The 19,145-nt window shown below is 54.3% G+C and overlaps 1 protein-coding gene across 2 annotated transcripts; it reads left to right on the top strand.

The window, feature by feature from the left end:
* Positions 1 to 529: 529 nt before the first annotated feature.
* LOC116955780 (uncharacterized) lies at positions 530 to 17,321 on the top strand. 2 transcript variants are annotated; one of them, XM_076053438.1, is made up of 11 exons: positions 530 to 1,671; positions 4,733 to 4,916; positions 7,335 to 7,515; positions 8,958 to 9,264; positions 9,452 to 9,844; positions 11,969 to 12,072; positions 12,505 to 12,672; positions 13,026 to 13,194; positions 15,513 to 15,583; positions 15,784 to 15,921; positions 16,249 to 17,321. In XM_076053438.1, the coding sequence occupies exons 2-11, from the start codon at positions 4,759 to 4,761 to the stop codon at positions 16,405 to 16,407; spliced, it is 1,848 nt and encodes a 615-aa protein (XP_075909553.1). In that variant the 5' UTR covers positions 530 to 1,671; positions 4,733 to 4,758; the 3' UTR covers positions 16,408 to 17,321. The 2 variants fall into 2 exon arrangements, with proteins under 2 accessions (XP_075909553.1, XP_075909554.1); XM_076053439.1 differs by lacking the exon at positions 530 to 1,671 and having other exon boundaries at positions 3,481 to 4,916.
* Positions 17,322 to 19,145: the final 1,824 nt, after the last annotated feature.

Below are 19,145 nucleotides of genomic sequence, written 5' to 3'. Positions count from 1 at the left end.
GTCACGCTCCACCACCACCACCACCAACAACTTATTCCGCCTTTGCTACCCCAGCAGCAACATCAGCAGCTCCATCCCCAAGCCCTCAACCGTCGGCTCGGGGTCCCAAGCGCCCTGGAGAGGGCTCTGTGGTAAATCCCAAATTGAATTGAACCACGTGGAGATGTGTCGCAGGCAAATGCATCTAAACGCATGTTTCTACAGGCGACGATATTCACGTTGCACGCGAATAATAATAATTATTATTATTTACCCGCCTGCAAGACACTCAATGATGTCACGGTGTTTAGGAGATGTTAACTCCCTCGCCAGGTATACAGGAGGTCGTGGGTTCGATACCGACCCTGAAGCCTGCTGTATATTTGGAGTTTGCATGTCTCTCTCTCTCTCCGTGGTGAGACGTTAACTACCTCGCCTGGTTTACAGGAGGTCGTGGGTTCGATACCGACCCTGACGCCTGCTGTATATTTGGAGTTTGCGTGTCTCTCTCTCCGTGGTGAAATGTTAACTACCTCGCCTGGTATACAGGAGGTCGTGGGTTCGATACCGACCCTGACGCCTGCTGTCTATTTGGAGTTTGCGTGTCTCTCTCTCTCCGTGGTGAAATGTTAACTACCTCGCCTGGTCTACAGGAGGGCGTGGGTTCGATCCCGACCCTGACGCCATGGTGGCGTGGAGACTCAGACATACACAGATACTCATAGAGATCCACAGAGATACATGGAGACCCATAGACACGCATAGAGATACGTGTAAACTCAGAGATACACAGAGACTCATAGAGATACGGAGACCCATAGACACTCATAGCGATACGTGGAGACTCAGAGGTACACAGAGACTCATAGAGATACAGAGACACATAGACACTCATAGCGATACGTGGAGACTCAGAGATACACAGAGACTCATAGAGATACAGAGACCCATAGACACTCATAGCGATACGTGGAGACTCAGAGGTACACAGAGACTCATAGAGATCCACAGAGATACATGGAGACCCATAGACACGCATAGAGATACGTGTAGACTCAGAGATACACAGAGACTCATAGAGATACAGAGACCCATAGACACTCATAGCGATACGTGGAGACTCAGAGGTACACAGAGACTCATAGAGATCCACAGATATACATGGAGACCCATAGACACGCATAGAGATACGTGTAGACTCAGAGATACACAGAGACTCATAGAGATACGGAGACCCATAGACACTCATAGAGATACGTGAAGACTCAGAGGTACACAGAGACTCATAAAGATACAGAGACACATAAAGATACCGAGACCCATAGACACGCATAGAGATACGTGGAGACTCAGAGATACACAGAGACTCAGAGATAAACAGAGATCTATAGAAACTCAGAGGTACGTGAAGAATCAAAGCTACACAGAGACTTATAGAGTCTCATAGAGACCCAGGCGCAATCAAGGCACTGTACCTGCAACTTGTCCTCCATCGATGGAGGAGGAGCAGTCGCGTTGATTACCCCCCCCCCCAGCCCCTCCCCCCTCGCCCTCACCTGTCCGCACAGGTGTGGCGGCTCAAGGTAAATCAGGAAACCCAGGTGAGGTCACGCACTGCACTGTAAAAGCAGCAGCAGCATCAGCAACAGCATCATCAGCAGCAGCATCATCATCAGTGTCTGGATTGTCCAGGTGAGTGGTGGGGTGAGGAGGAGTGGAGGTAGTGCTGGTGGTGGTGGTGCTGGTGGTGGTGCTGGTGGTGGTGGTGCTGGTGGTGCTGGTGGTGCTGGTGCTGGTGGTGCTGGTGGTGGTGGTGCTGGTGGTGGTGCTGGTGCTGGTAGTGCTGGTGGTGGTGCTGGTGGTGGTGCTGCTGGTGGTGGCGATGGGGGGTGATGTTTGTTTTGGTTGACGAGCTGGCGAAGCGAGTTTGTGAGTACGAGTGGTGTGGGAGTGCGAGTGTGTGTGCGTATGTCAATGAGTGTGTGTGCGGGTGTTCATCAGCGTGTGTGTGAATAAGTGTGTGTGTGTGAATGAGTGTGTGTGCGTCAATAAGTGTGTGTCTGTCAATAGCTGTGTGTCAATGAGTGTGCGTATGTCATTGAGTGTGTCAAAGGGTGTGTGTGTAAATGCGTGTGTGGGTCAATGAGTGTGTGTGTGTCAATGAGTGTGTGTGTCAATGAGTGTGTGGGTGTGTGTCAATGAGTGTATGTGTGTCAATGAATGTGTGTTAATCAGTGTGTGTGTGTGAATGAATGTGTTGCGTGTCAATGGGTGTGTGTGCCAATGAATGTGTGTGTGTTAATCAGTGTGTGTGTGTGTGAATGAGTGTGTGTGTGTCAATGTGTGTGTGTTTGTGTCATCGGTGAGCTCCTCCGGCAGGCAAGGCTGCGTTGGCTGGGTCATGTAGCCCGCATGCCCAGCCACCGCATGCCTAAACAGCTTTTGTTCGGCCGGATCGAGGGGGGTAAACGGGCGCGGCACGGGCTAGAGAAGAGATGGAGTGATGTGGTACAGGAGGACGTGGAGCTGAGTGGACTTGCCGATGACTGGTATCAGCGGTGTTCAAGATCGGCCTCTGTGGAGGAGGCTCATGAAGGATGCTACTGGGCAGTTGGAGGTAGTCGCCCTCCAACAACGACGGAGGGCGGAGGAGCGACGCTCACAACAACGAGCGGAGCGCCGGGTGGCTAAAGCACAGCAGGTTGACACAGTAGGGGGCACAGGTGGTGCATCAGCCAGTCATCTCAGTCAGTCGACCCGTGGCACCTGGGTCTGCCCTGTGACCTCCTGCCAGCGGCCGTTCGACACTTCACGTGGCCTCAGGGTGCACATGGCCTGGCACAAGCGTCGTGGTGACGTCACCGCCACTTAGTGGCGAATGGCGGTTGTTGTTGTTGTTGTGTGTGTCAATGAGTGTGTTGTGTCAATGAGTGTGTGTGTGTGAATGAGTGTGTGTGTGAATGAGTGTGTATGAGTGTTTCAGTTTCAGTTTCCTTATTTTGGTATAGCCCTGTGAGCTATTCGGCTCTTGAATCGGGTGCAACCACAACAAACAAAAACCCCAATGAGTGTGCGTGTGTGTCAGTGAGTGTGTTTGCGTGTGTATGTGCCGTGCCGGCTTTTATAGGTGTTCGCTAACAGCACTTGCCCCAGCAGTCTGTTAAGACTGCACGGGGGATCTTTGTCTTTGTGCGTCAGTCAGTGGGTGTGAATCTGTGTGTCAACGTGTGTCCACGTGTGTCCATCAGTGTGCGTCAGACAGTGGGTGTGAATCTGTGTGTGTCCACGTGTGTGTCCACGTGTGTGTCCACGTGTGTCCACGTGTGTGTCCACGTGTGTGTCCACGTGTGTCAACGTGTGTCCACGTGTGTCCACGTGTGTCCACGTGTGTGTCCACGTGTGTCCACGTGTGTCAACGTGTGTCCACGTGTGTCCACGTGTGTATCCACGTGTGTGTCCACGTGTGTGTCCACGTGTGTCCACGTGTGTCCACATGTGTCAACGTGTGTCCACGTGTGTCCACGTGTGTGTCCACGTGTGTCCACGTGTGCGGGGAGCGGTAGTGGAGTGGTCAGAGCCCTGCGCTACGAACCCGGCGACCCGAGTTTGATTCCCGCTCGCGACCAATAACCAATGGCGATTATTTGAAGAGGTTCTGTCTGGCCTCCCCCAGGTCGACTCAGCCTCAAATGAGTACCTGGTGTAGCGGTGTGTGGTAAACATCGCCACTAGGGGAGACAAAGGCGGCCGTGCGCGGTGCTGGCCACCCACCCCCTCGTGTGCGGTGCTGCTCGCTAACAGCACTTGCCCCAACCTTGCGCTAAAGCTATACGGGGAGTCTTTGCCTTTGCAGGGGTTAGCGTTGCACTGCGTTCATTCAATTCCCCTCGTTCATTTTCTCGTGAATTCATCCACGCGTGAATGCTCTTCTCGGTCTAAAATTAATTCGCTCGGACTTCCATTCATTCACTCGCACGCGCATTCAGATATTAATTCCTTTATTTACTGAATTGTTCATTGTTTCATTCATTCACTCCCTCATTCATTCGCCAAGTTGCTCATTCATTCACACATTCACTCGTTAAGTTGTTAATTCACACATTAGTTTACTCATTCATTGTTTCATTCACTCCCTCATTCATTCGTCAAATTGCTCATTCATTCACCCATTCACTCGTTAAGTTGTTAATTCACACATTAATGTACTCATTCATTGTTTAATTAATTCACTCCCTCATTCATTCGAGTTGCTCATTCATTCACAGGGAGCCTGGGACCCTCCCCTCATTCGTCAAGTTGCTCATTCATTCACCCATTCATTCACTCATTAAGTTGCTAATTCACTCAGTGTTTCATTCATTCACTCCCTCATTCATTCTTCATGTTGCTAATTCATTCACCCATTCATTCACTCATTAAGTTGCTAATTCACTCAGTGTTTCATTCATTCACTCCCTCATTCATTCGTCATGCTGCTGATTCATTCACCCATTCATTCACTCATTAAGTTGCTAATTCACTCAGTGTTTCATTCATTCACTCCCTCATTCACCCGTCATGCTGCTCATTCATTCACCCATTCATTCACTCATTAAGTTGCTAATTCATTCAGTTTTTTTAATTCACTCCCTCATTCATTCGTCATGCTGCTCATTCATTCACCCATTCATTAACTCATTAAGTTGCTAATTCAGGTAATGAATTCACTCGTTCATCAAGTCGTTCGTTCATTCTCGTCTTCATTCATCCTCAGCGCCGACTCCCCCACCCCTGGCCCGCATGGAGCGGCACTTTGAAGACCCCTCAGCAGGACCCCCCTGGGAGGGGGACCCGTGGGGCGGGGCCCCTGAGGGGATCTGGGGGACCCCTGGGCACGAGGAGGACATCGAGGATGAGGCGGTGGTCCTCAGCGCACACCTGGAGAGAATCAACTCCCGGTGAGTGTGGTCACAGGTTCCGCGAGACCCAGGTCCCTCGGCACCCAGGTCCCCTGAGTCCCAGGTCCCCTGAGTCCCAGGTCCCTTGTTCCCAGGTCCCTTGGATCCCAGGTCCCCTGAGTCCCAGGTCCCTTATTCCCAGGTCCCTTGGGTCCCAGGTCCCTTGGGTCCCAGGCTTCCTTGTTCCGAAAAAAATACCGCACCGCGACTGCTGCATTAGACTCTCTGAATCACATTTATAGTATCCTTGATAATAAACAGTACTGTGCCTGTCTATTTCTTGAATTGTTCAAAGCTTTTGATACAGTGGACCACAACACCCTGCTTAGTAAACTAAGTTGCCTCCGTTTCTCCAAACACGCAGTGGAATGGTTTAAAATGTACCTCTCTTCTCGCACCCAAACTGCCTTCACAGATGGCTGGAGGTCAAACAGTGTTAAGATAACAGAAGGGGTTCCCACAGGGTTCCATCCTCGGCCCCATCTTGTTCTCTCTTCATGTCAATGACTTGGGCACTGATCTGAATAATTCCAGGGTAAATCTGTTTACAGATGACACGATACTGATGACTGCTGGCCGCTCTCCGGATTACGTGATTGCTAGGCTCCAGGATGATTTCGACAAACTTCAACATCAGCTAGTTGCTCTTAAACTAGTCCTGAATATAGTCCTGAATACCTCCAAAACCAAGATGCTATGCTTCTCACCAGGACTAAAGCGGGACGTTATTTTTCCCCATTTATATACAAAAACTAATGATGAAATAGAGCTAGTCAAGATCTATAAGTATATTGGGGTCATCCTTGATTAAAAATTTAATTTTCAAGAACGCATTGATTATATTGGTAGAAAGACAAAAATAAAAATTGGTTTTCTGTATCGACACCAACATTGCTTCCCCCCAATGTTCCGTTTGGAATTGATAAAAGCTACCATACTGCCTCTACTTGATTACTGTGACATCGTGTATACATCAGCCCCGAGTACTGTTCTGAAGAAGCTTGGCTCAATTTATCACTCGGCATTAAGATTTGCATTGAACTGCCCATATAGGACTCACCACTTTGATCTCTACATTGGGTCAAACTTAACATCTCTTAATGTTCGACGGCTTGTGCATCAGATCTTATTTATTCACGATGTACTTACAAAAATATTCGCAGATTACCTGCTGGATCTCCTCTCTGTTTCAAAGAACAAATTTGACCTCAGGTCTTCAATCATTTACCAGCTTCACATTCCCTATTGCCGTACAAATACTGGAGGAAGGGCCTTTGCTATTGATGCCCCCAGGGTCTGGAATGCTATCGCCAATAAACTCCAGCTTGGATCACTACCTACAAGACCATCACTCAAAACTGCTCTAGAGGAGTCGTACAACACCCCTAGCTGCCACTGCTATCCAGTGGCCTGAAATCAAATACATATCTATAGATGACCAAGGCGAGAAATTATCATGAATTTAGATCATAGTGTGCTGCTACTAATATTGTTAGTCCTGCTAATATGGATTGACTCATGCAGCTAGCGAAGGTTGCCAGGTTTAGTAATATATGTTATGTATGTCGCTATTGTTAACTTTTAATCACATTTCTTATGATCACTGTTACATTGTTTTAATAGCATTATTTTAGCAATTTCTAGAAAGGTTTAGTTTAGCACGATTTTTTCTTATGTAGTATAGAGTTAGACTTAAATTTTAATCTAAATTGTATTATGATTGTTATTGTTATCTAATATCAAAATGGGATTGTTTGCACAGTTTAGTACGCAGCATAAACAAATGGTGCTTTTTCTGGAAGATTTTCTTGTTTTCGTAGGGGATGTCTTCAATTTGCGTAAAGTAAATTTTAAATGCATCTTGTTGTAATTTTATTGTTTGTTGCGGTTGCACCCGAATCAAGAGCCGAATGGCTCACAGGGTTATTACAAATAAATGAAATGAAAAATGAAAAGGTCCCTTGGGTCCCAGGCTCCCTTGGGTCCCAGGCTCCCTTGGGTCCCAGGCTCCCTTGGGTCCCAGGTCCCTTGGGTCCCAGGTCCCTTGGGTCCCAGGTCCCTTTGGTGCCTTGGGTCCAGGTCCCTTGGGACCCACCAAACCACAACCGCCAAACCACAACCACCAGGCCCAGCGTGTTCACCCTTGCTCGAGCGAGCGAGCGAAGGTCAAAGATAACGCGGCCACTACAATGCAGACACTTCGTAGATAACGCGGCCACTACAATGCCCCCCCCCCCCACCGCGCTGCCCCTCTCCTCGCTGCCCCTCCCCCCCTCGCTGCCCCTTAATGTTCCCTCTCTCCCCATCCCCTCCTCCTCCTCCTCCGCAACCACTCCCCGTCTCTCGCCTCTCCTTTTTCATCTCCCCAACCCCCACCCCTCCCCCGCTGCCCCCCGCTGCCCCCCTTCCTCCCCCCAGATTCTCAGAGCTCCAGGAGGGGGTGCGAGCGGCGGCGCTGGCGACTCGGCGAGCGGAGGAAGCTCGGGACAGCGCCCGCTCCTCGCTCGCAGCGAGCAAGGAGCGGGCGCTCGGAGCGGTGGCGCAGCGGTGGGGAGAGCTCGGGGAGAGGGTCGAGGAGGAGCACGCCCGGGTCCAGCGGGTCAGCGGCCGGCGGACATCGCGAACATCGTCGTCATCATCATAGCCATCACTATCATCACCACCATCATCATCATCATCATCGTCGTAGTCATCATCATTACCATCATCATTACCATCATCACCATCATCATCACCATCATCATCATAATCGTCGTCGTCATCATCATAGCCATCATTATCATCATCACCATCATCACCATCATCATCACCATCATCATCATCGTCATTACTTTCATCATTACCATCGCCATCATCGCCATCATCATCTTCGTCGTCATCATCATAATCACATCGTCATTATTATCATCATCACCACCATCATCATAATCACATCTTCACCATCATCATCAATTAATGATCATCACAGTCATAACACATCACAGTCATCACACATGCATCACCATCATCATCATAGCCATCACTATAATCGTTACCATCATCATCACCATCATCATCATCACATCGTCATCATCATCATCATCACTACCATCAGGCGTCAGAATCGGGATCGAACCCACGACCTCCTGCATCCCAGGCGAGGGAGTTAACATCTCGGCACGGCGATGCCCTTGCAAATGTAGTGGGTCAGGAACCAGGCGAGACACCACGATATTTATTTAGCTCTCGACTAATTACAGGGTCCCTAACACAAAGGGGTAGTGGCCCCTTCAGCCGATACCTGGGGAGGTACGGCCTCCAGGCTGCACGGGCCTACCACTGGGACCCCGATAATTCCCCATCCTCCGGCTAGGGGCCCTAGGGGAGGCTCCGCTGACCCGACCGTGCCAGGGTCTTCGGGTCCTGGCCGCTGGCCTCACCGAGCTCCAGCCCTTAGAAGGATGGTGGAGCTTGGGGTGCAGGGGTCCTATCGTCAGCCCAGGTCTTTAGTCTTCAGCTTGGGGTCCAGGGTCCTATCCTCAGCCCAGGTCTTCAGCTTGGGGTCTGGGGTCTGGGGTCCTATCCTCAGCCCAGGTCTTCAGCCTTCAGCTTGGGGTCCAGGGTCCTATCCTCAGCCCAGGTCTTCAGTCTCCAGCTTGGGGTCAGGGGTCCTATCGTCAGCCCAGATCTTCGGCCTTCAGCTTTGGAGGTGGACTGCCTCTATCGTTCAGAGGTCCGGCTTATATACAGGTCCGGGGCTTGCTCCGCCCCGGCCACGCCTTCTTTCCAGAACCTTCCATCAGGTCCTGGAAGGGTGACGTCATCACATAATCCCCCCTCCCGGGGTTTGGGGATTGTGTTCCAGGATCCGTTATCCCAGAGACCCCCTTTGGCCCCCTTTGGCCATAGTCCTTGAACATCGGCGCCGTCACTCTTCCGCCCCCTGTTGACCCAACAGTGATGCTACGCACTGACAACATGGGGAGTGCGGAATAACACCTCGACCCAAATACATGGGAACCCCGCCCCCCGTGCCCCCCCCGTACCCCCCTCCCCACGCAGGCCCTGCAGGAGGAGATGTCGCGTCTGTCCCTCGCCCTGGAGTCCCTGCAAGTGAGCTCCGTTCCTGCCCCTCGCCACAGAGCCGGGATCCCCGCGGAGCCAGAGACCCCCCCAGCGGGGTCCCGGGGGCCCCAAGGGCCCCAGGGGTCCCAGGGGTCCCGGCTCCACGCCGAGACCCTGGACTGGAGCCACCTGGACTTGGGCCCCCTCCTCGAAGCGATCGCCACGTTTGGGCCCCACTCGGAGGAGGAGAGGGGCCGTCCCGCGAGGAGGGGGCCGCCGGGGCTCCCCGTGAAGACCCCCAGAGGTGACGGGGGTCCTAGTGGGGGGGGGGGTCAAGGGTGGGGTAACCTGGGGATCACGCGGCTAAGGGGGTGGGGGTGGGGGGAGTGCCGGTCACGCCGGCCCGACCCGTGTCGTGTCTCGCGTGCTCCGGTGGCGGTCGCCACCTCCGGCGGACCCGTCCCCAACTTCGTTTGTTCTCGAATTCTCAGCGCCCCCAGAGGGGACCCCCCGCATCGGAGCCCCTCCCCGAGGAAGGCCGGGGCCCTCCCCGTCCCACTCGACCCCCAAGGCCACCGCGTCACCGAGGGGGGCCCGCAGCCTCCCCAGGAGCGGGGCTCGGGACCCCTCTCCGTGCACCCTGGGGCCCAAGTCCCCTCGGCCGAGGGCCGCGACCCCAGCGGGCCGAGTCCGGGTCGCGGGGACGACTCAGCACGCGGGGGCGAGGAGTGATCGAGACGACCACCACCACCAGCAGCACCACCACCAACACCAGCAGCACCACCAGCAACACCAGCACCACCAGCACCACCAGCACCACCAGCACCAGCAGCGGGACGAGGAGGAGGAGGAGGCAGATGAGGATGGACTCCTCTTCCAGTTTGGTGAGTGGGTGGGGGACACGCGGGGGTGTGGAGACACGGGGACACGGGGGTGTGGAGACACGGGGACACGGGGGTGTGGAGACACGGGGACACGGGGGTGTGGAGACACGGGGACACGGGGGTGTGGAGACACGGGGACACGGGGACACGGGGATGTGGAGACACGGGGGTGTGTGGAGACACTGGGACACGGGGATGTGGAGACACGGGGACACGGGGGTGTGGAGACACGGGGACACGGGGATGTGGAGACACGGGGGTGTGTGGAGATACTGGGACACGGGGACATGTAAAGAAGTTAAAGCTCCCAACATTATGAGGCTCCACATGAACACCCACACATCTGGGTCGTTCAGCTTTCAATCCCTCCCTCCACCCGCCACCCAGGTAACCCCGCCCACTACTTGGCTAGCCCCGCCCACTACGTGGCAGGCCCCTCATTCTTCTCGACTAGCTCCGCCCACTGCTCGGCTAGCCCCGCCCACTACCCAGCTCCAAATATACAGCAGCAGCAGGCGCCAGGGTCGGGATTGAACCCACGACCTCCTGTGTACCAGGCGAGGTAGTCAACATCTCACCACGGCTGACGACTTGTCTCTCCGTCGGCTCTCGCTCCGTGCTGGCCGTGACGCGCCCTGCACGAGCCACACTAGCTTCTAGTCATCACCACTGCCGTGGTGGTCTATCCACTGCTGGATGAAGATCAGTGATGATGATGATGTCTCTACCCTGCGTGTGTTCTCTAATCCGCGTGTTGTTTTCTCTCTCTGTCTGTCTCGGTCTCTCAGTGTCATCATCATCACCATGGCCTATCCACACATTGAAATAGAATCATAGACACACACACACACACACAATCGTAGACACACACAGAATCACGGACACACAGAATCACAGACACACAGACACACAGAATCACATACACACAATCATAGACACACATACAGAATCATAGACACACATAGACACGGAATTATAGACACACATACACACAGAATCAGACACACAGAATCACAAACACACAGACACACAGAATCACAGACACACAGAATCACAGACACACACAGAGACACACAGAATCACAAACACACAGACACACACAATCACAGAATCACAGACACACAGAATCACAGACACACAGAATCACAAACACACATAATCACAAACACACAGAATCACAAACACACAAAATCACAGAAACACAGAATCACAGACACACAGACACACAGAATCACAGAATCACAGACACACAGAATCACAGACACACAGACACACAAAATCAGACACACAAAATCACAGACACACAGAATCACAGACACACAGAATCACAGAATTATACACACAGAATCACAGACACACAGAATCACAGACACACAGAATCACAGACACACAGACACACAGACACACAGAATCACAGACACACAGAATCACAGACACACAGAATCACAGACACACAGAATCACAGACACACAGAATCACAGACACACAGAATCACAGACACACAGAATCACAGACACACAGAATCACAGACACACAGACACACAGAATCACAGACACACAGACACACAGAATCACAGACACACAGACACACAGAATCACAGACACACAGAATCACAGACACACAGAATCACACACAGAATCAGACACACAGAATCACAGACACACAGAATCACAGACACACAGACACACAGAATCAGACACACAGAATCACAGACACACAGAATCACAGACACACAGACACACAGAATCAGACACACAGAATCACAGACACACAGAATCACAGACACACAGACACACAGAATCACAGACACACAGAATCACAGACACACAGAATCACAGACACAAAGACACACAGAATCAGGCACACAGAATCACAGACACACAGAATCACAGACACACAGACGCACAGAATCAGACACACAGAATCACAGACACACACAATCACACACAGAATCACAGATACACAGAATCACAGACACACAGAATCACAGATACACAGAATCACAGACACACAGACACACAGAATCACAGACACACAGAATCACAGACACACAGATACACAGAATCGTGGCGAGGTGTTAACCTAACACTGACCCCCCCCCCGCCCCGCGTGTGACCCCCCAGGCAGCCAGGGTCGAGGCATGGGAGAGTTCATGAACTTGCAGGGGGTCGCTCTGACACCATCCGGCCGGATCGTCACGGCCGACAGCGGCAAGCACGCCGTGCAGGTGCGGGGGGAGGAGGGTCCCCTTCAACCGGGTCCCCTTTCCCAGGTCCCCTCGACTGGGGTCCCCTTCACCCGGGCCTCCACTCTCCAAGCGGGTTCCACATTCGGGGGTCGTCCTCCTTGGGGGTCCCCTCTCCAGGGGGTCCCCTCTACAGGGGGTCTCCTCTACAGGGGGTCCCCTCTCCAGGGGTCCCCTCTCCAGGGGGTCCCCTCTACAGGAATCCAGCGGGTCCCCTTCGCCAGGGTCCCCTTGCTCCGGGGATCCCCTTCACACCTCCGTCTTTCACCGTCTCCTCACCCTCTCTCCCCACCCTCTCTCCCCACCCTCTCTCTCTCCCCCACTCCCCCCACCCTCTTGCCCACCACTCTCCCCCCCCCACCTTCTCTCTCCCCCACTCCTCCCCACTGCCCCCCACTGCCCCCCACACACAAGGTCTTCCTCAGCACCGGCGAGTTCCTCACCCAGTTCGGGGTCCGGGGCCGCGACCCGGGCCAGATGGTTCACCCCTCGGGGGTGGCGGTGCGAGCCAACGGCGACCTCCTCGTCACCGACCCAGAGACGAGGTCCCTCAACGTCTACGCACCCGACGGACGTCACCGGGTAGGTCCAGCGGGCCCCCCCCCCCACCCACGCCCCCCGCACGCCACGCTCACGTAGGGACATCTCATCCCCCGCGTGTCACACCCCCCCCCCTTGTTCCCTCGTTGTGGCCCCGTGACCCCCGTGTCCCCCTCCGTGTCCCCCCGTGTCCCCCCCCCCCCGTGTCCCCCCGAGGTATTGCGAATCCCCATGCCTCGTTTCCTCCTCTATGAACTTTACCTGCCCCCCACGAGTGTACCCCATGTACCCCCTTGACCCCTCCATACTCCCCCCACCCCCGGATGGACCCCCCTCCTCCCCCCATGTGCACCCTCCCCCCTACCCCTCCTACCCCTCCTTGCCCCCCCCCGTAGTCGCAGCTCGGCGTGGGCCTGCTGCAGGCCCCCCGCGGAGTGTGCACCACCGACTCGGGCCTGGCCCTGGTGGCCGACAACAAAGCCTGCGCCGTGGTGGCACTGACGGCCGCCGGGAGGGTCCACGCCAAGTTCGGGGGTCGCGCCGCCGACCTGGGCCGCCTCCGGGGTCAGCAGGGGTCGCGGAGAGGGGGTCGGGATGGGGGTCCCCAGGGGGTCGTTGTTCAAAAGGGGCCTCTTGCACCGTTGGAAATTTTACAATCGGTGCATGATTGGTTCACCGCAGCATCAGCCGCGAATTAAAAACAACGGTTAAAACCGGTTTGCCGCACACATGCAACGACATCCCGGAGCAACAAAGATAGACTCACACAGAGACCCATAGACTCACACAGAGACCCATAGACTCACACAGAGACCCATAGACTCACACAGAGACCCATAGACTCACACAGAGACCCATAGACTCGTACAGAGACCCATAGACTCACACAGAGACCCATAGACTCACACAGAGACCCATAGACTCACACAGAAACCCATAGACTCACACAGAGACCCATAGACTCGCACAGAGACCCATAGACTCACACAGAGACCCATAGACTCGCACAGAGACCCATAGACTCACACAGAGACCCATAGACTCGCACAGAGACCCATAGACTCACACAGAGACCCATAGACTCACACAGAGACCCATATACTCGCACAGAGACCCATATACTCACACAGAGACCCATAGACTCACACAGAGACCCATAGACTTACACAGAGACCCATACACTCACACAGAGACCCATAGACTCACTCAGAGACCCATAGACTCACACAGAGACCCATAGACTCACACAGAGACCCATAGACTCACATAGAGACCCATAGACTCACACAGAGACCCATAGACTCACACAGAGACCCATAGACTCACACAGAGACCCATAGACTCACATAGAGACCCATAGACTCACACAGAGACCCATAGACTCACACAGAGACCCATAGACTCACACAGAGACCCATAGACTCGCACAGAGACCCATAGACTCGCACAGAGACCCATAGACTCGCACAGAGACCCATAGACTCACACAGAGACCCGTAGACTCACACAGAGACCCATAGACTCACACAGAGACCCATAGACTCACACAGAGACCCGTAGACTCACACAGAGACCCGTAGACTCACACAGAGCCCATAGACTCACACAGAGACCCATAGACTTACACAGAGACCCATACACTCACACAGAGACCCATAGACTCACTCAGAGACCCATAGACTCACACAGAGACCCATAGACTCACACAGAGACCCATAGATTCACATAGAGACCCATAGACTCACACAGAGACCCATAGACTCACACAGAGACCCATAGACTCACACAGAGACCCATAGACTCACATAGAGACCCATAGACTCACACAGAGACCCATAGACTCACACAGAGACCCATAGACTCACACAGAGACCCATAGACTCGCACAGAGACCCATAGACTCGCACAGAGACCCATAGACTCACACAGAGACCCGTAGACTCACACAGAGACCCATAGACTCACACAGAGACCCATAGACTCACACAGAGACCCGTAGACTCACACAGAGACCCGTAGACTCACACAGAGACCCATAGACTCACAGAGACCCATAGACTCACACAGAGACCCATAGACTCACTCAGAGACCCATAGACTCACACAGAGACCCATAGACTCACACAGAGACCCATAGACTCGCACAGAGACCCATAGACTCACACAGAGACCCATAGACTCACACAGAGACCCATAGACTCACACAGAGGCCCATAGACTCACACAGAGACCCATAGACTCACACAGAGACCCATAGACTCGCACAGAGACCCGTAGACTCACACAGAGACCCATAGACTCACACAGAGACCCATAGACTGTCACAGAGACCCATAGACTCACACAGAGACCCATAGACTCACACAGAGACCCATAGACTCGCACAGAGACCCATAGACTCACACAGAGACCCATAGACTCACACAGAGACCCATAGACTCACACAGAGGCCCATAGACTCACACAGAGACCCATAGACTCACACAGAGACCCATAGACTCGCACAGAGACCCGTAGACTCACACAGAGACCCATAGACTCACACAGAGACCCATAGACTGTCACAGAGACCCATAGACTCACACAGAGACCCATAGACTCACACACAGACCCATAGACTCACACAGAGACCCATAGACTCGCACAGAGACCCATAGACTCGCACAGAGACCCATTGACTCGCACAGAGACCCATAGACTCACAGCAGCACTGGGGAGACAAAGGCGGCCGGGCGTGGTGCTGGCCACCCACCCCGCCGTGCCGGCCTTCATAGTTCCTGCTCCACGCTACTCACAGCACTTGCCCCAACAGGCTGCGTGGGCTACACTGGGGACCTTTTGTCCACGTGTCTGTGCCAATGTCTACCCCCCCCCGCCCCCAGGGCCGAACTACGTGGCGCTCAACAGCAAGGGTGACGTCATCGTTTCAGACTTCCTCGACCATTCCGTGAAGGTCGTGACCCATGACCCCCACGAACCCGTGACCCCGTGTCCTCCCCAAGCCCCTCCCGCCCTCCTCCCCCCCCCCCACCCCCCTTATGTTTTTTCAGTACCCTGCACACCAGATCCAGTATCCCACCGACCTGTCAAACATCCACGATCTCCTCCCCTACCCAGCACCCACACCGTGACCTTTTGACCCCCCTCCCCCAGGTGTTCTCTGGGGGGGAGTTTCTGTTCCAGTTTGGGGGCTTCGGGAGCGCGGAGGGGCAGCTGCACGGGCCCACGGGCGTGGCCGTCGACCCGGCAGACAACATCCTCGTGGCCGATTGGGGCAACGCCCGCATACAGGTGACCCCTGACCCCCTGACCCCCTGATCCCCCCCCCCAACTTGACCCCATCTTGATAACCACTCCGATCGCTCCTGGCACTATAACTTGATCCCACATTGACCCCCCCCCCCTCCCATGCTCTCACGTTGACTTCCATCATGAGCCCCCTCGATCCCCACCTTCATCACAAACCGATTCCACACGAATCCCTCCTGACATTACCTGGATCCTTCCCGATTCACATTGAGCCCAACTTCACCCCCCTCCACCCCCCGATCCCCTCTCCTTGATCCCAAATTCGATTCCTCCTTGACCCCCCCACCCCCGCCCCCGCTTCCTCCCCAGGTGTTTAACTGCGTGGGGGCCTTCAAGGGGGTGCTGGCCCCCTCTGTGCACCCCCTCAGCTGCCCCCAGGGCCTGGCGCTCAGCCCTGAGGGCACGAGGCTCGTGGTGGCCGACACGGGCAACCACTGCTGTAAGGTCTACAGCTACCACCAGCACTGAGGGCTTACGCACCACCGCCCACCACCACCACCACCACCACGGAGTGCTCGCCACCACTCACCACCGCGCGCGATAACCTCGCTAGAACGCCCTTGCTGTCCGCCACTCAGCAATGAAGAAGACATTAGTACAAAAAAATTGCCACTGGGATGGTGACGTCACTGCGCTGTGACGTCACTGCGCTGTGACGTCACGGCCATCAGTCACTCCTGGAGCACTGCTGATCGCCGACCGTGCGAGCGAACGCGACTCAGGCAGCGCTGACTGCTCATCGCGTCACGTGGGACGTGTTTGACAATCATCGGGCGCGTGCGGCGTGCAACGAGTTCGTTTTGCATGGGGAGGAGTAAACTGGTGAAGGCGGTGGTGGGTGCGGCGGACGGACCCGGAGTTTGGGGAAACCTCGCCACAGCCGCTCGCGATGAGTTACAAATACGAATTGTTGTCGTATTTGTCATAATAAAGTGTTTTGGGTGAGATCGCGTTATTTACAAATGTGTCGCAACCCTCCACCACCCGACACGGCCAATCAGTAAGCAAAAAGTGTCACGTTGACAAAAGACAAAAATAGTTCACTACTTTAGCCCACCGCTGTGTTGAAGAGTGGATCCACAATATTCACAATTTGAGTAGTACGACGTTTCGCTGGTAATTACATTCAGCATCATCGGGCAATTTGCCAGAATAGTGACACATTGTTTACTGATTGGCCGTGTCGGGTGGTGGAGGGTTGCGACACATTCATAGATAACGCGATCTCACCCGAAAACACTTTATTATGAATAATATTGGTCGCGAAAGCCTACAGTGTTAAACTGTTTTCGTATTTGTACATTTTAATTCAATATTACACGCTCCTCGCTTTGTGCACTCGATGCCATCAGTTTAATAACAGGAAAGATAATAACCGTCGAGATTAATGTGCGAGCACGAACGCCGAACGTTTGAACTCTTTGTATAACCGACGCGCGAGCGACGTCGACGGGAAAACGGCGTGTCGCGCGGCCGCGCCTGCCGGCGGGGAAAAACAACGGGAAGTGACGCCGCTCCCGAGGATGGCGGCACTTCCCGTGATGTCACCCGCGCGATGGCGACACTTCCCGTGATGTCACCCGCGCGATGGCGGCACTTCCCGTGACGTCACCCGCGCGATGGCGACACTTCCCGTGATGTCACCAACGTGATGGCGGCACTTCCCGTGATGTCACCCGCGTGATGGCGACACTTCCCGCAATTTCATCCGCACGATGGCGGCACTTCCCGTGACGTCACCCGCGCGATGGCGACACTTCCCGTGACGTCACCCGCGCGATGGCGACACTTCCCGTGATGTCACCCGCGTGATGGCGGCACTTCCCGTGATGTCACCAACGCGATGGCCGCACTTCCCGTGATGTCACCCGCGTGATGGCGGCACTTCCCGTGATGTCACCCGCGTGATGGTGACACTTCCCGTGATGTCACCCGCGTGATGGCGACACTTCCCGTGATGTCACCCGCGTGATGGCGACACTTCCCGTGATGTCACCCGCGTGATGGCGGCACTTCCGGTGACGTTACCCGCGCGATGGCGGCACTTCCCGTGACATCACCCGCGTGATGGCGACACTTCCCGTGATGTCACCCACGCGATGGTGGCACTTCCCGTGATGTCACCCGCGTGATGGTGACACTTCCCGTGATGTCACCCACGTGATGGCGGCACTTCCCGTGACGTTACCCGCGCGATGGCGACACTTCCCGTGATGTCACCCGCGCGATGGTGGCACTTCCCGTGACGTCACCCACGCGATGGCTGCTATTCCCGTGATGTCACCCACGTGATGGCTGCTATTCCTGTGATGTCACCCGCGCGATGGCGGCACTTCCCATGTCGTCATCCGCGTGATGGCGACACTTCCCGTGACGTCACCCGCGTGATGGCGACACTTCCCTTGGTGGTTACGTCACTTCCCACGGCGTCATACTTTCTGATTAATTCGGAAATTCGGGAACGCACCACCCCTCTTCGAAGGCGGGCGCACCTCGTTGCTAGGTAACGCAGTCTAGAGCACTGCTTATGTTGCGTCTAAGGAATATTAAACACCTTACCTAGAGCGAGGTGTACACACACACATACAGACGTGTGTGTGTGCATGTAAATACAAACATCCCCCCCCACCCCGTATAGAGTTTTAACAGGCAAGTGCTGTTGGTGAGCACCTATTAAGGCCGGCACGGCACACATACTGGTCACCTGCGGAAAGGATCTCCGTAGCCCATCAGATTCCTCCAGCCTCAATGAATATTCTGAAATAAAGATTCTGGGCGTGGGCAGCACTATGCACCCCCGGCCACCCTCGTCTTCGCAGTGATGATGCTGTATACGCATGGAAGCGGGCACTCATTTAAGGCTGAGTCTACCTAGGTGAGCTCGATTACAATACGTGTGGGGAACGATTATGCAGCGGTTAGCGCCACGCTTGTGCTACGAACCCAGCGGCCCGGGATCGATTCCCGCTCACGGCCACCACCAACACCAGTAACCGAATATCTGAACCAGTCCCCAGGTCTCCCCCGAGGTCAACGCAGCCTTAATTGTGTAGAACAGGTCCCTCCAGGGTGGGCTGGTAGGAACATTGGAATTTTGCGCAATTTTATGACATTGTTACGTAAAATTGTGCTAATTGAGAGCGTCTTCCCACCTTTTTGCCCTCAAAATCGTTGAGGGTTCTTCTCGACAAATTATACGCCCAACA

This window comes from Petromyzon marinus, chromosome 61 (assembly GCF_048934315.1).
Source record: "Petromyzon marinus isolate PM22_M1 ecotype Great Lakes invasive population chromosome 61, UKy_Petmar_22M1.pri1.0, whole genome shotgun sequence".
In the NCBI taxonomy this organism is placed as follows: domain Eukaryota; kingdom Metazoa; phylum Chordata; class Hyperoartia; order Petromyzontiformes; family Petromyzontidae; genus Petromyzon; species Petromyzon marinus.
This window is presented reverse-complemented; position numbering and strand designations above follow the sequence as displayed.